This window comes from Amborella trichopoda, chromosome 7 (assembly GCF_054954075.1).
Source record: "Amborella trichopoda isolate Santa Cruz 75 chromosome 7, AtrichopodaSantaCruz75HAP2 v2.0, whole genome shotgun sequence".
Classification (NCBI taxonomy): domain Eukaryota; kingdom Viridiplantae; phylum Streptophyta; class Magnoliopsida; order Amborellales; family Amborellaceae; genus Amborella; species Amborella trichopoda.
This window is the reverse complement of record NC_142342.1, coordinates 21582590-21606739: the sequence shown is the minus strand read 5'-3', so window position 1 is coordinate 21606739 and position 24150 is coordinate 21582590. Positions and strand designations below refer to the sequence as shown.

The following is a 24150-nucleotide window of genomic DNA, read 5'->3' as shown; positions in this document are numbered from 1 at the left end:
GTTAGAGCAGAGAATGGGGTCCAAGGATGGAGGGCAATCTGAGCTGCTACCTTAGAGGTTGCAGGCTTCTGTCTGACATCAGACCTTTACCCCTAATTCCCTTGTGGGGTCCGAGTGCATGCCTAACTGAGGTGGCTGACTCAAGATGGTACTCTTAGGGAAAACCTTTGAGTACTAGGTCTCGAGGTTTGTCTGGTGAAGGAAGAGTGACAGAAGAAGGAACTGGTTCATGACTCTGCCTGAGTAGGGATCAGGGAGGAACCTACAAAGCTGGTGCGTGTGCACCTTTAGGGTTAGCTGTCCAGGTGACTAGGGGGTCAACCTGGGCTAGGTCTGCTGGTTCGACCTTAGGAGGTCAAGACCCATGAGGTTGTGTCTGTGAGGGATGAGGTAGGAGCCTATCTCTGACAGGGTGAGGCTGTGTGTGGTGAGAAGGAAGGCGAAGTGGTGGACCCTCGTGTGCTCAAGCTGGTGCAGAACTGGTTGTCATGACCCCGCTCCTTGGCCCTTGCTGTACCTAGACGTAGGGCGACAAGGTGTGGGATCGCAACCAGAGGTTGCGACTAGAACTCTGGTTGGAGTGGCACAACGCGTATAAACTTTCGAAATCAAAGCAAACCATGAAACAAACATAAACTCATAAAACAAAAGGTCAAAAATTGAGAAAAATAAAACCATCTCAGATATATATATTCAATCTCCAAAAATTCTTTTTCAAAATGTTCATGGCGCTACTGACCTGGTAACAAAAATACAATATTCATCAGAATGACATTGTGGCACCGCCACTAGACACCTACAATCAAGAGATCCTTTGATAGAACTCGAGCTTCAAAAGTCTGCGACCACTGGCCAACTGTCCAATCATGAGCTAAAGGTTCTCACTCTAAGTAGAAGGGAAAAGGAGAGCTATGAGCTAAAAGACTAGTAAGTAAATCAGTACCCTTGCATTCCTGCCTACATGCACATATAAGGCATAATAGGCCCACATATTATTACAGTTCACGCAGTGTCACAGAACAATGTCATGCATCAGAGTGTACTGGAGGAATAAATAGAGTAAAGTTCATATATTAAAACATTGCATATTTACATGAGCTAATAGTTACATGAACGTTTCTCAAAACCACACAGTCAGAAACTCAGCTAAAGCATACAATTCATATAGATAGAAGCTAGCAGTGCCTACTCCTGAAGTAGAAGCCCCATCGATCAGGCTAACTCAGTCCTGTAACTTGAGACTTCTACCCTCATTTAGAAGGGAGGATAATGACAAATTGAGGTCCCATTTCATAATGTCCTTACTCACACACACAATCCTCGACGTGCTTTGGGGGTTTTGATAGGCTAAGGCCTTCCAATACACGACCATCTCCTTGGGCCTTTAAGTGAGAGGGCGTTACACTACCATTGGAGGACTTGGGGGGCACGACCCACCCTGTTGTTTACAGTTACCTCCCGACTTCACTCCTATCATTGGAGCAGGGAAAAAGTCAGAACTTGTCAGTAATATAATAACCACTACCAATGGAGGACCCATTGCGTAGTGGTCAAAATTTACATGTGTCAATTTCATATAACAGAATCACAATATCCACTACCAATGGAGGACCCATTGCATAGTGGCTAGAAATCACATATATAAGTTTCATATAACCTAATCACATTATCCACTACCAATGGAGGACCCATTGAGTAGTGGCCAAAAATCACATATATCAGTTTCATATAACAGAATCACAATATCCACTACTAATGGAGGGCCCATTGTGTAGTGGCCAGAAATCACATATATCAGTTTCACCGTATATAAGAATGCATAACATTCATTCATTCATACTCTACTCTTTTCAAGACGTCAAGAACATTTAATATTCATAGGTCAGCATCATGCGATTTTGGCGTCTTATAACAGAAAATTTCAATCACCTTGGAAAAGGATTAAGCTATGATAAAAAAAACATTGATGCATGTCATGTGCGTAATTCATAAACAACTTAAAATTCATTATTGTTCTTATCAATTGTGAGCATATACAGAATGAGGCATAGCAACCAAATTATGAGGGGAATTTACCTAAATTCCGATTCCAATTCGCTGACTAAGCATTAATCGATCGATTGAGGGTTCAATATATCGTTTCGAATCTTACTGAATTCTACTGATAGTGACATACGTTCACAATTTAAATCATAGCTTTCAACCTGGCTGGAATTTCGACACAATCTCAACATGTAACTTTAATTTGACATTCAAATATTTCAAATAACTATGGTTTCGAAGTAATTGGACTCCATTTGGTCAGCCAAAATTCATGGTAACAGAGACAAAAATTTTGAGTTTCTGTGAGATCTATCAACAGTGACATACTGGAACATTTTTTAGCATAGCTCCGCATTTACACAGAATTTGGGCAAGGTTAAGACATAAAAATCATGTAATACTCATGCATCTATCAAATGGCTATATTTTTGTAGCATTTGCACATCAATAGGTCACGTAGAAGTCTCAGTGCAACAGAAGCAATATTTCTGAAAATTATCACAGTCCGCTAACAATGACATACATGTATAAATTGAAACATAGCTTCCAAACTACCAAAAATCTCAACTGAACATAAACATCAAGTTCAAAGTAAACTTAGACATCTTTCCAATGGTACCTCAATTCTCCCTGGAATTTCATAGGTTAACAAAGAGTCACAAAAACCTCAGTTCTCCCTTGAATTTCACAGTCCAGCCATAACATACTTCAAAGATTAAAGTGTAACTTCTGAACTACACTAGATAATCACATGAAACCAATTATAGCATAAACTAGACTCCCAAGAGTATCACCCCAAAGAATTTCAGGGCCATCAACTTAATTTTAGTGCTCATTTTAACCATGCAAACGAAGACACTTTTTGGAAAATGCAGTCATCATCTTAACACATGCTTATGTTCAAAATGCTCAAATCGAGCTTCATTCATATTTTCATCCTCATGGGCAGTCATCATTTTAACACATGATTATGTTCAAAATGCTCAAATCGAGCTTCATTCATATTCTCCTCCTCATGGGTCTGCAAGGTAGTGATCTTACGTACCTTGGTGTCCCAATGGTGATCCCAATTCTCCTCCCACAATCCACTTCACCAGGCTTCTCAATCTCTCCAACAGTTAGCCAAGGAAGCCTTATTCAAGTCCTTCACTTGCCTTAGAGAGAGAGAAAGAATAAGGGAACGTGGGTGCCAGTGGCATGAGGGGAAGCAGGAGGGCTTAAATACTACTCAAGTGGCAGGTGGCATCCCATGGTTGACAAGTGGTGAGCCACTCACATGCAGCTGGGCAAGTGGCAAAAACTGGCCATGCACAACAATGTTGCACACGGCGTTGGCCTCCCTTCTTTGTGCGGCGTTACTCATCCTTCTTCGCGTGGTGTTACTCCTCCTACTTCACACAGAGTTACTCCTTTTTTGGGGGGTGTTACTCCGTCTTCTTCGTGCGACACTACTCCTTCCTCATGGGGTGTTACTCTTCCTTCTTCGAACGGCGTTACTCCTTCTTCGCACGATGTTACTCCCTCTTCTTCCCCCAACATTACTCCTTTGTTCGCGTGATGTTACTCCTCCTTCTTCGCGTGGAGTTCTTCGCGTGGCGTCATGAGCTCACCAACTTCACAAAATTTGGGTCGTTACATCATTCCCCCCTAAAAAAAAAAGATTTTGTCCCCAAAAGCATATCTCGATTTATTAAACAATTGGAGGTACTTATTCTGGATCTCATCTTCTCATTCCCATGTTGAGTATTCCTTTGAGTGGTACTGCCATAGAACCCGAACCAGGGGGATTTCTTTTTTAGGCAGAACTTGCACCCTCCTGTCTAGAATCTCAATCGGCTGCTCGATATAAGTCAAGTCTTCCTTGATTGTCAATGGCTCCTACTTCAAAACATGGGACAAGGCTGGCTGATATTTCCTCAACAATGACACATGAAACACATCGTGAATATTTGCCAACTCAGGTGGTAGGGCAAGCCAATAAGCCATACATCCTACTCTTTCCAGAATTTCAAATGGTCCAATAAATCATGGGCTCAATTTTCCTTTCATACTGAATCTCATAATACCCTTGGTCGGCGACCTCAAATCGAAGGCTTCTCCTTCGATTGTCGGCGTAACTCTATTAACGACTCTTAGCAATTTTGAGCCTCTTCCGAATCAAGGCAATCTTTTCTTAGGTCACTTGAACAATTTTGGGCCCTAACAACCTTCTTTCACTAACCTCATCCCAATAGATAAGTGATCGACACTTCCTTCCATACAAAGCTTCAAAAGGTGTCATCTGGATACTGGCTTAAAAGCTATTATTATAAGTAAATTCTATCAAAGGATGATGATATTCCCAGCTTCCCTTGAAATCAGTAACATAGTCTCTTAACATGTCCTCTAGAGTTTGAATAGTTATTTCTGATTGCAAATCAGTCTAGGGGTGAAAACATGTGCTAAAAGTGTGTCTTGTCCCCAAAGCTTATTGCAAACTGTCCCAAAATCTTGAAGTAAATTTAGTGTCCCTATCAGACACGATAGTGACAGGTGTTCCATGTAATCTTACAATCTCTTTAATATATAGCTAGGCCAATTTGTTCAAAGTATAAGTTGTGCAGACCGGTAAGAAATGAGTTGCTTTCGTCAGTCGATCTACAATGACCCAAATACTATCATGACCAGTACCTGTCCTGGGTAAGCCAAAGACAAAATCCATGGTAATGTTCTCCCACTTCCACTCCAGTACGGGCAAGGGTTACAACAATCCAGCGAGTTTTTGATGTTCAGCTTTTATTTGCTGGCATGTTAAGCACCTGGAAACAAACTGTGCTACTTCCTTTTTCATACCATTCCATCATAAATTTTTCTTCAAGTCCTGATACATCTTAGTACTACCTAGGTGCACAGCATAACAGGAGTGGTGTTATTCTTCTAAAATAACCCGCTTCACGTCTTCAATATTCGGGACACAAACCCGACCTTTAAATCTTAACAGACAGTCCCCACTAATAGAGACATGTTCTTTTCTCCCCAGTTTTATTTCTTTGAGAAACTTCATAAGTTGGAGATCCTCTTTCTGCACTTTACGAATCTGTTGAAAGAGCTGGGGCTCCACCCTCATACCAACAGTCATTCCTACCCCAAAACTAAGGGGCACAGTTGGGTGCCACTCCGCTGCATCTTCGATCAATTTCATCTCTCGAGTCATCAGGTGTGCAACTGACACTAAGGGCTTTCGACTCAAAGCGTCGACCGGGTTGGTACAGTCATAGTCATTCAGCAGGTCCATCCATCTCCTTTGTCTCATATTTAACTATTTCTGAGAAAACAGATACTTGAAGCTTTTATGATCTGTAAATATCTTAAACTGGGCCCAAATAGGTAATGTCTCCAGATCTTTAAGGCAAATGCTACAGCCACAAGTTCTAAGTCATGGGTCGGGTAATTTTGCTCGTACGGCTTCCCCTGTCTGGAGGCATACGCTATAACCTTCCCTCGCTACATCAGTACACAACCGAGCCCGTTATGGGAAGCGTCAGTATAAACCACAAAGTCTTCGTTCCCTTCTGGTAAAGTTAGTATTTGGGTCGTGGTCAGTCTCTTCTTCAGTTCTTGAAAGCTTTTCTCACAATCATCTGACCATACAAACTTTACTTCTTTCTGAGTTAGGGGAGTCAGGGGGAGTGCCATCTTCGAGACCCCCTCTACAAAGTGTCTGTAATAACCCACCAGTCCTAGAAAACGGCGAACCTCGGATACATTTATCGGCCTTTCCCACTTCAAAACAACTTCAATTTGACTAGGGTCAACTGTGACCCCATCCTTAGAAGTAACATGCTCAAGGAAGGCCATGCTTGACAAGTCAAACTCACTTTTTTTCAGCTTAACATATAACTTTTCTGCCTTTAGGGTCTAGAGGACCATCCTCAAGTGTTAGTTCATGCTCTTCTAAATTCCTTGAATGTCATCTATAAAACCACCACGAAATCATCCAAAAAGGGTCTAAACACGCTATTTATCATATCCATAAAGGCGGTGGGGGCATTAGTTAACTTGAACAACATTACCAAGAACTCATAATCTCCATATCGGGTCCTAAATGCAGTCTTAGGGACATCCTTATCTTTGACCAGCAGTTGATGATAACCCGACCGTAGGTCAATTTTTTAAAATACTTGAGCCCCTTGAAGTTGATTAAAGAGGTCATCAATTCTAGGCAATGGGTACTTATCTTTATTGTGACTTGGTTCAGTTGTCTATAATCTATACAAAGTCTTAAGGACCCATCTTCCTTTTTCACAAACAAAATCATTGCACCCCATGGTGACACACTAGGTCGAACGAATCCTCTCTCCAATAACTCTCGCAATTTCTCCTTCGGTTCTTTCAATTCGGCTAGGGCCATCCTATAAGGGGCTTTAGAAATAGGAGCAGTGTCAGGAATCACTTCTATATCCCTAACTGGAAGCAAACTGGTTAATTCTTCAGGGAAAAATTTTGGATACTCCCTCACTACTGGTATCTCATCTAACTTTGATTAAGCATCCCGATTTCCTACTACGTAAGGTAGACACCCAACACATCTTTTGGTCAACAAACGGGAAGCCTAAAGGAATGAGATAAAGTGTATAGGGGAAACATCCTTAATGCCAAATTCAATTCAGGCTGATTAGGGCTCTTAAAAGTTACAGTTTTATCATAACAATTCACTGTCGCATAGTGTGCGGACAACTAGTCCATGCCCAAAGTCACATCAAAGTCTCGGATGTTTAACATTATCAAGTCTATACCCTTCAAGTAAAACCCTACAGTGCTTATAAACAATATCAGTTTCTATAGATTCCCCCATAGGTGTGCCTACAGCCAATGTCTAGTAAAGAAGTGCAGGTCTAACATTTATGTGGCATGCAAAGTGAGGTGCAACAAAAGAGTGCTTGGATTCAGGGTCAATCAAAACTTTAGCTTCCATGTTGCAAATTAAAAGCGTACCTCGAATCACAGAGGTGGATGCCTTGGCCTCTCGTTCTATAAGGGCAAACACTTGACCTTGAGTCTTTGGTTGGGCTCCTGGTCCCTTCACCAGACAGTCCTCAATCATGTGGTCAAGCTTGCCACATCTTAAGCATGTTCCTGTCCTCCGTCGGCACTCAGCCGCCAAGTGATTGTCCTTTCTGCAGTATGGACATGTCAGGCACTAGGTCTCTCTTATCTCACCCGAGAAGGTTTTCTGGATCTTCTTGCTCCCTTGATTATTATTTCCCCTGAAGCTTCTCTTTGGGGGCGGTCGAGTCTTTCTTCCAAAACTTCCAAACTAAGCTGGTCCCATCCTTTCATCTTTCCTAAAACTGGACTTGTCCCTTTCTATTTTCATGGCCAGATCCACTAAAGGGGAGAAGGTCTTTAAATTGGCTGATATTACCCTCCCCCTTATTTCGGGCTTGAGGACTCTTTCAAACTTACTAGCCTTCGCGCCTTGGTATTAATGATGTGCGGTGCATATCATGACAATTTGGCAAACTTAGCTGCATACTGTTCTACGGACAAACCCCCTTGTTGCAGCTCAATAAACTCCACTTCCTTCCTTTCCTATATTGAGTCAGCGAAGTACTTCTCATCTTCTCTCCTTGACCTTTCCCATGATTTTTTTACTGAGTGCCACCAGTGCTTAGCATCTCCCTCTAACATGAACGCCCGCAAGTTCATCACTGCAATGCAACACTTCAAATATCTTTTCCACTTGCCTTTTCCACCGCTCTATTTTTTCTATTCTTTCATGCCCTAAGAACGTCAGAGGTGTTAGCCTCCTAAACCTTTTTATTAGTCCACCGTCAGTCTGCTCCGAGGCAGGGGTACCCGGGTCCAACATACTATCTTTCATCATCTGAGTCATAGCCCCCAAGGTCCTGAAGAATTCTCTAAGGGCTTCTGTGTTCTTGTTACAAGAACTCGCATTATTAGCGCGAGTCCTTAGCATCTTTATCTTACAACAGGGGCACCCCAGTCACCAGTCTACTCAAAACTACTCCAGAGACACCTCTACAACATTCTAGGCCTAGATTCCCATCCTGGCTGCTTTGATACCATAACTGTCATGACCCTGGTCCCTGGCCCTTATCATACCTAGCATGAGAACGATAAGGTATGGGATCGAGACTGGAGGTCGCGATTGGCACTCAGGTGGAAGTGGCACGACGCGTTTAAACTTTCAGAATCAAAGCAAACCATGAAACAAAAATAAACTCATAAAACAAAAGGCCACAAACTGAGCAAAATAAAACCATCTCAGATATATATATTCAATCTCCAAAATTTATCTTTCAAAATATTCAAGGCGTTATTGGTCTGCTAACAAAAATACAATATTCATCAGAATGACATTGTGGCACCACCACTAGACACCTACAATAAAAGGATCCTTGGATAGAACTCAAGCTTCAAAAGTCTGCTACCTTCGGCCAATTGTCCACGCACGAGCTAAAGGTTCTCACTCTATGTAGAAGGGAAAAAGAGAGGTATGAGCTAACATCTCAGTAAGCAAATCAGTACCCTTGCATTCGTGCCTACATGCACACATAAGGGATAATAGGCCCACAGATTATTGCAGTTCATGCGGTGTCACAGAACAATGTCATGCATCAGAGTATACTGGAGGAATAAACAGGGTAAAGTTCAAGTATTAAAACTTCGCACATTTACATGAGCTAATAGTTACATGAACGTTTCTCAAAACCACGCAGTCAGAAACTCAGCTAAAGCATACGATTCATACAGACAGAAGCTAGCAGTGCCTACTTCTAAAGTAGAAACCCCATCGATCAAGCTAGGCCTGTAAATCGGGACTTCTACCCTCATTTAGGAGAGAGGATAATGACAAATGGAGGTCCCATTTTGGAGTGTCCTTACTCACACACACACTCCCCAGCGCGCTTTGGGGGTTTTGATGGACTAAGGCCTTGCAAGACATGACCCTCTCCTTGGGCCTTCAAGTGAGAGGGCATTACACAACCATTCGAGGACCCAATGCGTAGTGCCTATAACAAATTGGGGGGTGCAAGTCACCCTGTTATTTACAGTTACCTCCCGACTCCACTACGATATCCATTACTAATGGAGGATCCATTGTGTAGTGGTCAAAATTCACATTTGTCAATTTTATATAACAAAATCACTGTATCCATTACCAATGGAGGACCCATTGCGTAGTGGCTAGAAATCACATATATCAGTTTCATATAACATAATCACGATATCCACTACCAATGGAGGACCCATTGTGTACTGGCCAGAAATCACATATATCAGTTTCATATAACATAATCACAGTATCCACTATCAAAGGAGGACCCATTACGTAGTAGCCAGAAATCACATGTATCAGTTTAATATAATAAAATCACAGTATCCACTACCAATGGGGGACCCATTGCGTAGTGGCCAAAATCACATGTATCAGTTGCACCGTGTATAAGCATGCATAACATTCATTCATTCATACTTTACTCTTTTCAAGAGGTCCGGAACATTCAATATTCGCCGGTCACCATCATGCCATTTTGGTGTCTTATAACATAAAATTTCAATCACCCTGCAAAAGGATTGAGCTATGTTAAAAAAAACATCATTGCATGTCTTGTGCATAATTCATATACAACTTAAAATTCATTGTTGTTCCTATCAATCGTGGGCATATACAAAATGAGGCATAACACCCATATTATGAGGGGAATTTAACTAAATTCAATTCCAATTCTCTAACTAAGCATTACTTGACCAATTAAGGGTTCAATATATCTTTTTGAATCTTAATGAATTCTTCCAATAGTGACATATGTTTACAATTTAAATCATAGCTTTCAACTTGGCAGGAATTTCGAAATAATCTCAGCGTGCAACTTTTAGTAGACATTCAAAGCTTTCAAATGGTTGTGGCTTCGGAGTAATTGGATACAATTTGGTTAGCCAAAATTCATGGCAACAGAGACCAAAATTTTGAGTTTCTGTGAGATCAATCAACAGTGACATACTGGAACATTTTTTAGCATAGCTCCTCATTTACACAGAATTTGGGCAAGGTTAAAACATGAAAATAATAGAAGACTCATGCATATATCAAATGGCTATATTTTTGTATCATTTGGACATCAATAGGTCAAGCAAAGTCTCAGTGTAATAGAAGCAATATGTTTGAAAATTATCACAGTCCGCTAATAATGACATACATGTGTAAATTGAAACATATCTTCCAAACTACCAAAAATCTCAACTAAACATAAACATCAAGCTCAAAGTAAACTCAGAGATATTTCCAATGGTGGTCATTTGAGGCCATTTTGAGATCATTTGATTGGTTAACAGAGAGTCATAAAAACCTCTACTCTCCTTGGAATTTCACAATCCAGCTATAACATACTTCAAAGATTAAAGCATAACTTCTAAACTACACTAGATAACCACATGAAACCAATTATAGCTTAAACTAGACTCACAAGAGCATCACCCCAAAGAATTTCAGGGCCATCAACAGGATTTCAGTACTTGTTTTCACCATACAAAAGAAGGAAAACTTTCTGGAAAATGCAGTCATCATTTTTGTGCATTCTTATATTCAAACTATGCTCAAATTGAGCTTCATTCATGTTCTCATGATCATGGGTCTGCAAGGTAGTGATCTTACTTACCTTTGTGCCCCAATGGTGATCCCAATTCTCCTCCCACAATCCACTTCACCAGGCTTCTCAAGCTCTCTAATAGTTAGCCAAGGGAGCCTTATCCAAGTCCTTCACTTGCCTAAGAGAGAGAGAGAAAGAATAAGGGAATGTGGTTGCCAGTGGCGTGAGGGGAAGGAGGATGGCTTAAATACTCCTCAAGTGGCAAGTGGCATCCCATGGGTGACAAGTGGCGAGCCACTCGCATGCAGCTGGCCCAGTAGCAAAAACTGGTCATGCACAGTAGCGTTGCACAAGGCATTGGCCTCCCTTCTTCGCACGACGTTACTCCTCCTTCTTCACGCGACGTTACTCCTCATACTTCGTACAACATTACTCCTTCTTCGCGTGGGGTTACTCCTTCTTCTTTGTGCGGCGTTACTCCTTCTTCTTTGTGTAGCATTACTCCTCCTTCTTCGCGTGGCGTTGCTCCTTCTTCTTCGCACGGCGTTACTCCCTCTTCTTCACGCGATGTTACTCCCTTCTTCATGCAATGTTACTCCTCTTTCTTCATGCTATGTTACTCCTTCTTCGTGCGGCGTCACAAGCTCACCAAATTCATGAAATTTGGGTTGTTACACTGGTGCTGCCCTGAGTTGTGGGATGTATGACACGTGCATGACACGTGCAGTGTTCAGCCTAAGAAGGCCTAACCTTGGACGTGATCTCAAGGCAACATGAAATTTTCCCTTAGGTGTGGCTCAAGTGGATGGACCATGAGCCTTTAGGTGTGTGCAAGGGGTGGAGACCTCAGGATCTCTGCCTTTGTCTGTCGAGCCTGTAGGTGTAGAGGTTCGAGGTGGTGAAGGAGTATCGGGGGTTGCCTTATGGCGACCCTCAGGAGCGATGGCAACCTGCTTGCCTTTCTCGAAAGCGATCGGGGGTTGCCTTCTAGCGTACCTCAGTAATATGGCCGGCAAGGGACTTGCCAATAGCAGGATACATGTTGTGTGCGGCAACAGATGTGCTACCAATGCAAGGGGCCTTGGTGGAGGGTGGGTCCACCAGGGCGAGGAAGCAGCGAGTCAGGGACTTTTAAGTGCCTTCTCGTACTAAAGCAATAGAGAACCTGGGAGTCGAACTGTGAGTCTTGACTCAGAAGGAGTAAAGGGAAGGAAGTTTGAGCAGTTCTCTTTCCTAGGATGGTCACGAGTGCTGGGATAAGAAAATCCCCAAGTCGGATGAATGGGATGAATAACCCAGATGCAATAGAGCGTAATGTAGAAAGTAAATAGAGATACTGATCAAGTAGGAGTGAACCGAAGAAGGGGTAATAAGTTCCCAATGGAGTCCCCAAGCTGGTTAGGTGAATCGCTCTCACCACCACGGATCTAGGTGATCGGGTGACATGTGTCTCGGGTTTGAAAGACCCGAGACCTGAGATCGCTCTCTCGAGAACCTTATTCAAGAACAAGGGCAGGTGTCCAACTCGTGAGAGAGGAATATTAATGTGAGGTGGGGACCAGCCTCACCTAGGTCTGTGACTTACTGACTCGCGTGGGCGCCCTCGTAGATCATGACGGAAAGCCCCCCAGCTACTTCAGCTAGGTTGGAATCACCTCCCTTAACCAGCAATCTCATTGTTTTCTGCACAACATTATCGTGGCTAACTTGCAAGACAAGTAGGCCGAAGGACTAACCCTTGTCTTAAGGCAATGCACATTCATAAGTAAGGGTGATGAAGTGGATAGTTCGAATAAAGGTAGAAAAGAGAAGAGAACTTGGTAAGGGGACGAGATCAGCATGATAGCTGGACCAGTACAATGATCGACTTAGAATGGTAGCAAGACGGACATGGTACTAGAACCAGCATGACGGTAATACTACTCGAAACCGAGGCTGATATGACTGTCCTAATTTGGTGTGGCAGCAAGACGTGCATGGTACTAGAGACCAGCACGACAGCAATACTGATCGACATCTAGACCGCTATGGCAATGCTATGCTAAGTCTACCCTCAGTCAAGTGAGAAGAGATGAGAATGAAAAGAAGGCATGAGACAGCGAAGAGACAGGACCCCGATGACGTTTAGGCCTTACCATTCACAGCCGTGGAGCAACAATGTCACGACCTTTGGACGACGCAAGGCACTACTTCACAAGGCTGGAGGTTGAGAAGGAGGAGCTAGGCATTGTCATTGGCAACTCGAGAAGGCAGCACACCCTTCGCAGGCGACGACATCCTCTTTTGAAGCGCGCAGCGATAGCCACTTGCGAAGTGCGAGGCAATAGTTCCCTCTAAGGCCCACGTCGATGGGAGTGGGACACAAGAGAGACCTACAGACGGTGATGGGCACCGAATGCACGAAAGAAGCTTGCGGGTGGCAATAGCCACTGAGCACGCGAAGAAAACTCACGGACGGCGATAGGCACCGAACTCTCAAAAGGAGCTTGTGGACGGCGATAGGCACCGAGCGCCCAAAGGAAACTCACGGATGGCGATAGGCGCTGAGCGCTTGAAAGGAGATTACGGACGGTGATAGCCGTTGCCGTGACCCTTCGCGGGCGGCGATAGGCATCGCTGTCTGTGATAGGCATGCAATAAGGGGAGACCCCTGTGGGCGGCAATAGGCTTCACCGTCTATGCTCCTCGCTGAGACGTCAAAGACACCTCTGCGGAAAATGATGAGCAGCGCTGTCTGTGAGCCTTGCAGAGATAAAGATGAACAAAAACAAGGAGAAAGAAGCTCGTGCATGGTGCTGCCATCATCATGCGTGACCTGTGAAACCACAGAAAAAGAAAGAAAGAAAGAAAGAAAGAAAGAAATAGGCATGCACGACACTGCCACTACCATGCATGGCCTCTGAGAAAAGCCCAGATGAAGAAGAAGAGCGAAAAGAAGAGAGAGAAGAAGAAAGAAGGGAAGAGAAGAGAGAGAAAGATTTACCTTGAGCCTAGGGGTACCAATCCAAAAGTTTCCCTCTCATGCCTCTCTCTATCTCTCAGAACATGACCTAACAGTATGAAGAAATAGAGATTTTATTAAGCAAAAGTCTCTTTTGCGAAGGGTCAGCGTACAATGGTAGTATGTGGTATATATAGAGACTTGCCCAAACATTGGTGGTAGTTCAAAATTAAACCTAATTGCTGGGAATTAAGAATTAATTGGATTAAATAAAATAGGAAAATATTGTGCAAAATGACATATTTTCCCCTTCTTAACAAATCATGAAATTCCAAAACAATCCCTGCTGCTGCCCTAAAACTTGTTTGATCTTTCATGGATGATTTGGGGTTGCTCTAATGCCCGTTTGATCAAAAAAAGATTGTTTTCTTGTAGGGCTCAGCATGTCAATCAATTTGCTACCAACTTTGAGCCATGGATCCCGTTTTTAGGCCGCAATCATGTGACTTGAATTTTTGATGAATCTTGCAAAATTTGGATCGATAGTGTGCTTATTTCTTGCTGTTTTTCGTGGTTTCTTCATTGGATCACACTGAGCATGTCATCATGATCACGTGGCAACAAACGCAGCTTAATTTCGTTCCTAGACGAAGATTTCACAACTTTTGAGTTTTGACCAGAATCTGGAATTTCGGCATCAGAATTTGCAGTCACTTCATCGGCTTCGTGTGCAATATATGACCGTTTATCATCACGTGAGGTTCGGAACAGTGATAGTCATGGACATTATGTACGAGATGCAACTAGTTTTATGTCGATCGCGATTGTGAGGGCCGTAATTTGGCCGCTCAAGCGAGGTGTGTCGCTGCTGATTTTCCTGCAACTTCCTTGATGGATTGGCAACTTCTCTCTAGCTTTTCTTCGCCCTCAAGCATCGCCACGAGGCGTGCCACATATCGAAATGCTCGTCTCAATGAGAAGAATACGTTTCAACAAGTTTGAGCTCGATCCGATCTCAGATAAGGGAGATATAAGAATTGTAAGTCACTTTTCGTGACTGTCCCTTTAATGGAGTTTAGTTGTAAGGTGGCCACACGAGAATAGTGTGTGGCTTCTCCTGTTTCGATCTTTCACCTATAACGTCTTCTTAAAGTGCCCGTTTAATCTGAAATTTAACCCACGAGGGTTTTCATCCGTGCCAGCTCCAATGGCAGTGGTCCCACAACAATTTGACGCATCGAAAATAAAGATCTAGTTATAGGGGTCCGTTTTAGAGGTTGATTCTACCGAAACTGTCTTTCAGTCTGCACTGCCTTAGACATGTCGGATTGTGATGAAACTTGACAGCAGAAGTTTAGGAGTTCTTTTGAAGATCTTGACCAATTTTGGGGTCATTTTGAGACTGTCAAAATTTACATTATTCGTTAGGCTTTATTGACCGGTTTCCCCCTTTATTCCTCATCGGGGACCCATGGTGCTGAAAAATGTCTTCCAATAGACAATCTTGAACTTTCGGCAGAAACATAGGATTCTGGCTATCGGAATCTACAATGACTACAATTAGATCTTATGCAAAATCCGACCAATCATCACGCATAGGGTTCGGACCTGCGATAGCCACAGACGTAATGCATGCGATGCAACTGGTCTCGTGTCGATAGGGCTCGCAGGCGCTGTGATATGGCTGCTCGACTGAGGGGAGGTCCTGCTGATTTTCTGCAACATGTTTCTTCAAATCATGAACTTCTCTCTAGCTTTTCTCCTTGCTCCAACATTATCACAAGACGTACCACATATCAAAACGCTCGTTTCGACAAGACGAACACGTTCCAACAAGTTTGAGCGTGATCCAATATCGGAGAAGAGAGATATGGACATTGCAAGTTCACTATTCGTGATTGTGCTTTAATGAAGCTTAGTTGCAAGGTCGCCACATGAGAATAGTGTGCGACTCCTCCTGTTTCGGTCTTTTACCCATAACTTCTTCATGGAGTGTCCGTTTAAGCTGAAATTTGACCCTTGGGAGTTTTCAACCATGCCGAATCCAATGGAGGTGGTTTTACAGCCATTTGATGCTTCTAGAGTAGGGTTCCAATTGTAGACATCCATTTCAGGCTACTAGAGGTTAATTCTGTCATAACTGTTTCTCAGTTTGCACTGCCTTAGAGATGTCAGAATGTGACGAAACTTGGCAGGAGACTTTTAGGATTCTCTATGAAGATCTTGACTTGTTTTGGGGCCATTTTGAGACTGTTAAAATTTCCACTGTTTGTCAAGCTTTATTGACCCGCTTCTCTCTTTTATTCCGCATCGGGGACCCATGGTGCTGAAAAATGTCTTCAAACACCCTATTGTAAGGACTCAAGATTTTCTGCTACCGTGCGTGATGCCTCCATGCATGTTGCCACCGTGAGCAACAGAAAGCAGAGGATACCGTTGTGCGCAGTAGAGAGCAGAGGACACCGCTGTGCACAAGAGAGAGCAGAGGACACTGTCATACATGGAGATGTGAGGACACCACCGTGTGTGAGGACACCGTCATGTATAAGGATGTCATCGTACATAGAAGACTGTGGAGCCACCGAGCGCAGAGGAATCTTTCTCCCATGATTGTTTGCACCTGCATGTCTCTTTTATGCCACTTGGTTTTTGCATGCTCCCACCTCCTCCCTTTGGCCTATTTAAACCCCTTCTCACCTTTCTTTAAGACTTTGCTTTCTCTCTCTCTCTCTCTCACGCCCACCCTCCTTAGCCTTAAGGTGTGCTTGGCCTTTTGGAGTGCAATTAGATTTTTTTTAATACTGTAAGTGGATCTAAGATCCCATATTTCATGCCTTGTTTGATGCATGTTCAACTTATTTTGTTAAAGCATGAAAATTGAGTAGGATATGTATGTGATTGTGGAAGGATGCTTCTGAAATTTTGTTAAGTATGCACTCTATTTTTCCAGGATTATGACTCTAGCACTGAAATTATCTCTGTTGATTATGAAATTTTGTGGGAAAGTACAGCTTTGAGTCTATTTTAATAGGAAAAATACCCGATATCAATATCTCTTTTGATTGGAAAGTTATGAGCCATTTGCTAGAACATGCCAAAATAGTGAAAAGAAATTCCAAAAACTTTACATGTTTTTGTATTGAACGGTTTGCGAACCAAATCATGTCAGAATGAGCTCAAACCACTTTTAAATGAATATAAGTGAGTATAATTTAAATATGATTTTGGAATCAAATGAAATTCCTTGTGGTTTGGAAATTATGCCCCTTTTTCTATGAAGATGTCATTGTTGTGAATGCCCATTGGTAGTATGATATGGTAAGATAAGAATGTGATATGATATGATAATAAAGTTGTGCCAGTAGCTGAGATCTTTCCCTGACTCCTGATGATAGGAAAGGAGTTAGGATATGAGTCATATGGGTGGGTCACACCCCCAATATATGTATAAATGACACTACGCAATGATATCCATTGGTGGTATAACACCCTCCAGCTAGAGAGCAAATAAGGGTCGTGTCTTGCAAGTCCACTGCCTATCAAAAGCCCCAAAACATGTTGGGGATTGTATGTGTGTATGTATGTGAAGACATTACGAAATGGATCATCCATTTGTCATTGTCTTCCCTTCTGAGTAATGGTGGAAGTCCTAAGCAATGAGATTTGGCTTGGCCTGACTGATAAGGCTTCTACTTAAGGAATAGGTGATATTAGGATTGCCTGCAATTATTATATGTTTGCCAGAATTATTGATTTGTTATTTCGATGGATAGATTTGATAAACTGTTAGCTCATTTGATATCTGATTTGTGCTTGCTCCATCATGAAAGAAATTACTCACGACACATTGCTAATAAAAGAACTGTGATACATGACTCCATGTTGGAAAAACTGTATGAATCTTGGGAACGGTTATGAATAATGTTGTATAGGCAGGAATGCTTGACGCTTTGATCTACTTATTGGGTTTCATAGCTCGTTTCTTTGACTTTCTTCAATGTAGAGTGATAACTTGCAATTTGAGGACGGATGGTTGGGCAATCACGGATGATGGTTGGAGCCTCGAACTTGGCGAAGAAGCTTCTTTTTTATTGTAGGTTTTAGATGGCAGTTTGGCCATATAATGTTTTGTTTTGATGTTATGTATTTGTTGCTGGGCCTTTAGTGCCTTGGACATATTTGTAATAATTTTGGAGCTCCTATATATATTTTGGTTTTAGTTTGCCCAACTTTTGATGGTTGTGTTTGGAGTTTTGTTTTCTTTTGTGGTTTACTTTGATTCATTATTTTCAAAAGCGTTGAGTACACTCCCCCCTGAGTGGCATTTGCTACCTTTGGTCGCGGTCCCATACCCTGTTGCCCTCCGGCAAGTACGGCAAGGGGTTAGGAGGTGAGGCTTTGACACCTATAGTCGACACAGACTCTTATTCTTCCATCTTTCTTAGGTACTATCACAATATTGGCTAACCAATCTGGATAGTCCACATGTGAGATGAAATTTTCCTTCAAAAGCCTATCAATCTCTTCTATTATCTTCAGCTCCAAGTGAGGATTTTTGTCGGCATAGTTTTTGTTTCGGAGTTTTTGTTTCATAGCTTTTGCCCTTTTGTGGAATACAATATGGTGTTGTACCAGTTCAGGGTTTAAGTTAGGCATGTCATCATAGGACCAGTCAAAGATATTTATATATTCTCTTAAGGGAGAGATCATCTTGCCTTGTTATTTGTAATTTTTGGACTTTCCTCAGTTTCTAAGTTGATGTCCAAGGTTTCCTCGATAATAGCAGTAGGGCTACCTTCAAATCTTATCTTTAACTGCTCAGCTTGGAACATGAGTTCCTCAAATGGAGGTTCTTCAACTGCCTCAAAATTTTCATTGGCATGTGAGTCCTCGTTTTGTTTTTATTTTCTCCCTTGACTTGACCCGAGCTTTCGTTGGGTTTGTTGAGGGTCTTGACTGCATTTTCTACAACGGGAGTGATGATGGTGTCAGAGGAGCTTTGCGCAGGATGTGCCAACCCATTTTTTGGCACAGGTACTTGAAAGTATCGTTGTACCCCCTTAATGGATTCAATTGATAGAGGATTGACACTCCAATTTTAAATAGTTTTTGCCTAGGGGTCGAGGAAGTGGTAGTCACAATATTGACTCCAAGTGTAAGTCGTGAAATTTTTTGTCCTAACGGATCTTCCTTCGAAGGAGATTCAATTATGACTTTTAGTTCCGGAAGAGATTCTGTCTTGGTATGGTCTAGGCCCTAAATTCCTCCAAGAACGAAGCCAAAATTCTAAGAAGGCTTGAGTTTGCATTGAAGTTTAGAAAGTATGCAACCCAACCCTCTGTGGTCCTTGGTATCTATTTTGGCTTGAGGGGGATTAGTGATTGGCTTAGCAACACCTTGCCCATTTTTTCCAATGCTTGAGCCTGGGTAGAACCCTGAGCTAGTAGCATATGTCGTGTACAAACCAAATTCGTAACAAGCACAACAATCTTTTAGTTTATTGGACAGTTTGTAGTCGTCAATGGTCTAGGGAGATTGTTTTTTCTGCGCTATATGGTTCATGGCGCAGTTCTCCTTATATGTCAGAAGCGAGATCTCTCGGATTTTCAATTTTTCAGAGAACTCCTCTTTTGTCACTTTTATAGCATCTGAACGTACCCGAGCCACACCTCTGGCTATAGGGAACTTCAGGCATTGGTGCAAAGTGAAAGCCACAACAAGATTTTTATGTAGCCATGACCTACCAATGAGTAGGTTAGATAAGGGTTCAATTTCAATGACATAGAACCTTACTATTTGGACCACTAGCCTAATTTTAAGAGTGAGAGGGATGATCCCTATGGTTTCTCTTTGAGCCCCATCACATGCTGCAAATGAGATATTTGAAGCCTCGAGGTCTGTTTCAGATAACCCTACTCTTAGAATAATTTTCAAATGACAAATATTCAAAGATGCCCCATTGTCAACCATCACTCTCCTAATTATTTTCCAGAGAATATTTACGTGCAAACGAAACATACCCTAAAAGATACTTGGTTGGAGAGAAGTTGTCTAGAAAGTATAATTTTGAGAATTTTTGTAATTTCCGTAGAGAAGTTGTCTAGAAAATATGATTTTAAAAATTGTTATAATTTTTCTCCCAAAATAATAATAATAATAATAATAACAATTTAGAAAGTATCGAGTGGTCCCTTAAACAGGGAGAGAGGGTCCACGTTATCTTTCGTATAAAGCCAAAGCATGTGCTCAGCTCAACCAGACCCAAACTTTTGGATGTCCTCGGAGTGGCAAAAGAGTTGGGGAGAAAAGATGTTCGCATAAAACGCAACGCGAGGCGAGAGGAATAATAATAACAGGTAGGTTGGAAATTTATAGAATGATGGGAGGGAGGCAAATATCGTACATCGCGGCGTCTCAGCTCCTCCCTCTCCGACGCCTCCCAAATGTGGCCATCATCGACGTCAGGGATGAAGAGCGAAGCTACGATGCCCACATTGCTGCATCTCTTCATTATGCAAGTGAGACCTTCTACGACAAAATGCCTAAGCTCTTCGCCGATCTCAAGGGAAAAGATACCCTTGTTTTCCACTGTGCCCTAAGCAAGGTCTGGGACTTCCTCCCTGTCTGTTTGTTTTCAATTCCAAATTGGGGATGCTTTTCCTGCTCTATTGTTTTCTTTGGATTAACACCCTTGTCATTGTGGAAACTGAGAAACACACACATTAATCTGAACATGGTTTGATGGATTGGTGAATGCTTTGTGGGTTGGCTTTTCTCTCATCTTTTTTCGTTTTCTTTCTTTAGACTGAGATGGTATTTGAAACCTGATGCTCACTGCAAAATGGTTGGGTGTCTCCTCCATTGATGATTTTTTTATTCATTTGTTTTCTCATTCATTGTATTGAAGCTAAGGACTTCTTATTCTTAATGAAATTCTTTAGTTTGGGCCACTTAGGTTTCACAGCCAGGATACTTAATTTTTGGTGAGTAGTGTGATTTTGTACCTCGAGCTTCTTAGGGAGGACATGAGATAAGTAAGACTAAACTAGGGTTCACCTAATGAAATTGTATGCGTACAGATTAACTTTTCTTCCAGTAACCCCTAATTTGGCTGCAACTCCGGTTTTTGTCAATGTATATGTAATGTTCCAATTAGTGTGTCATTTTGCCAATGGGCGAATGGGATGAAAACTGTTATTTTCATTTTTCATCTCACACAGAATAAAAATGGGCATTTTCTAATTGCGCTTTAAAGCAGTATTCTAAAACCAGGACTTGCTTTGGGTTTTGTGAGTTCCCAGAGTGAGTTAATTCTTGCTTTCCTTAGTGAGTTTAGGAACATTGGTTTGAATAACTGTAGGTTCAATAATCACACTGCCATTGTTTTGCTTATGTCGGTAATGATCCAGACCAAAAGTTATTCCATAAGGAGTTGAAATGACTGAGAAGAAATAACTTGTAGTTGTAGGTCATCAGGAACAATGCCCCATACTTAAAATATACTTCGGTTTGTCCAGGTTATCCTTGACAAAATAGGGGAAAGTTAATTTTATGAATTTAAATAATTCATTTTCATGAATTTAAATTGGAAAAGATATAGACATGTGAAACTTGAGGCTGATCCCTGATCTTCGCATTATATTATTTGTGTTGTTGTTGTTGTTGTTATTGTCATCTAGTGAACTCAAATCTGATATTTCTAATTGATAAATTAGGGGAAAATCATGTTAAAGTCTAAAATTTGGCTCAAAACATTTACTCTTAAGGCCTTCAATAAATGAAAATGAAGAAAAAACTGGGATAGATTCATCCTCATCCCACCGCCCCCTGTGGGGGCTCTTTTAAATTGAGAAGTGTACGGTACTCAAGTGTGTATTGTAGCAACTCGTCCAAGTACTCTACAAACTTCGGCTAGTTACTCTGAGTTTGTACAGATTTCAGGCAAGTCTATATTGCACTTGACCAAGTACTATGTAGGGTATATGTGTACCCTATCCCAGGCTTAGTAACCTGCCGAGCCCATGTAACTCATTGAGTCTGAGTTGACTCGAGTGACTTTTCGAACTTGAGTTTAAAGCAAGGGATACCTAGGACGTAAAATATAATAAATATTTAAAGGGTTGATATATGCATGGCGTGCATCTGTGCATCATGCATGTATGGATGTATGTACATATGTAGCTGTATATGTATGTATGCATGCATGCAAAGCAAAAACAAAAAATAAGTGAAATTTTAAATTTTATCTATGGTGGGAAGGTAAATGAGGATTGAATTCTTTATTAGTGTATGTCTCCAGGCTTAATAAATTGCGCAAACTCTTCAAAACTTCCAAAAATAAGGAAATCATTGGTACAAAAGCAAAATATTACAATGTGAGTTAGTATGTGACAATTTTTTGCAAAAATGACTATAAAATTTTGGTAATTAAATCCTAAAATCACACTTAAAAAACACTAGAAAAAAAGATCACTTTAAACTGAGGTAATCAAGAAACATTCGTTCATTATAATTCCATAAGCTACAAAAATGAATTATAGGACTATATGTGATATTAAAGTTAAGTTGTATGATATTGTATACTGATCTAGCAATCCAGATGTCTCAACAAACCTTGATTTTCATTCATTTACATTAGTAACAGTACAATCCCTATGTTCTCTAGCAATAGTGTCCCTTTTTATTTTAAACACACATATCCACCAGTTAACGGTGCCGTAATATATGTAGAATGCGCATTCTAGAGCTTCGTGCTAAAGAAATAATTATCGGATGATGGATAGTGGTTCCTGATTCTTAAAATTGGCCACCTTTGATTTTTAGTATCATGAACAAGCATTCACAGACCTGACTTATTCACAAAATTTGCAATTATTCGTGTTCAGTGTGACAATCGAACATTGACACATATCTGACATTCATTTGTTGGAACACTCTGCACATGGTGCGTATGGTTATTCCCTATAACATAAACATAGCCATCCACCATCCGATCTTAATGGAGAATGGGCATTACATTAAAGAACTTCTTGCTCTAGCAGAGCAAGAACTCAGCTCCACAGGCTTACCAGTATCGTGGATCATTGTACTGTGTTTAACATACTTTTACTTTATTCATATTTTTATTTTTATAGGTGTGAACATATTAATTACTATTTGATTTATAATTAAATGTGCTGCTGTTCCACTACGGCATTACCTGTTTTCCTTTCTCTCTCCTCTCCTTACTGTAGTGAAGCATCAACCAAACTGTGATGTGAATTCTATGCTCTCATGTGGAAATGTCATCCCATACATTCTGATTTTTCTGATATTATTCCCAAAGAACAAGGGCCTAGACTTGATTGAGGTTATTGTTGTTTAGTGCCTTTATTCTGTTAATGTAACAGTTGAACTGATGGAGAGATTATGCATTAGTTTTAGTGACACTAAAATTATTTTTATTTAATTTAGAACAGCACATCGAAATTCACTACCTGAAGTTAATTGATGGTGACTTAATGTTCCTAGCAAGGGATGGAATGAATGAACAAAATACCTTTTGATATGATTAGTTTACACAACGCAAACAGCACGATACATCATATATCATACATGTCATCCCCACCTCCTATAGTTGCATGGGCTGTGGGTGACATGCATCATACTGTTCGTATGTTACATGTGTCATGGTAATCAATCCTTATATATGAATATGTGAATAAAAATCCATAATTATCTGAAACGAGGCATCTCTTGTAGGTTCGCGGGCCATCTTGTGCACAACAGTTCTCGGACTATTTGGCAGAAAGTGATCCAGATGGGGCTATAAGGGAGATTATGGTGTTAGAGAGAGGCTTCAATGGATGGCAGGCTTCTGGTAGACCAGTTTGTCACTGTACCCACCTTCCTTGCCAAGGTTCCTAATATGCTACCATCCATTTATGTCTTACACATAGGGTATCTTAGTTTTCTGAAAGGTTGAAGTATATACTTGTCAAGCTTTTCTTTGGTAAGAATGTTTCCAGGCTGCGGTTTGAACTGCTCTCATTGGAAACAGATTGAGCAGAGAACATCCTCGTTATCCCATCTAAAAGAGCTCTTTTAATAAAATTGGTGGAAAGTAAAATGTAAACTGTCTTATCAAACTCAGAATATGTTATCTTTGCTATACATTGCTTTGGATTTTTACAGATTGCTGCAAGGATATGTTTTAGAATAGTTTGAAATATATGACTATTATGCTTCTGATATTTGAATATTTGAAATGCCATGAGCCACATTGTTTATGGAGAAATATGTGGTGAGACTCCAACTGTTTTATTTCTTAAAGATTTCTTGACATCGTGGTTCAGAAACGTTGCATGTCAACTCATGACTCAGTCAACCCAGTGAATCGTTATTTGCAACTAAGTTGACAGACTTGGCAAGCTGTATTGACTGAGGGGCTATTTATCTGGTCCAAAATATTCTTGTGGTTTATTTCCATTTCCATGGCAATTGCTCAGCTTCGAGTTTTATATGGGCATCGATACAAGTGTCAGCATCCATTACACACTACAACAAATACTTCAAACTAGCATGACAAACTCG

General features: G+C 41.2%; 1 protein-coding gene across 1 annotated transcript; it reads left to right on the top strand.

The window, feature by feature from the left end:
- Window positions 1-19926: 19926 nt before the first annotated feature.
- On the top strand, window positions 19927-23854 carry CDC25 (Rhodanese/Cell cycle control phosphatase superfamily protein). The gene is made up of 2 exons (XM_006851209.4): window positions 19927-20182; window positions 23320-23854. The coding sequence occupies exons 1-2, from the start codon at window positions 19955-19957 to the stop codon at window positions 23482-23484; spliced, it is 393 nt and encodes a 130-aa protein (XP_006851272.2). The 5' UTR covers window positions 19927-19954; the 3' UTR covers window positions 23485-23854.
- The last annotated feature ends 296 nt before the right edge of the window (window positions 23855-24150 follow it).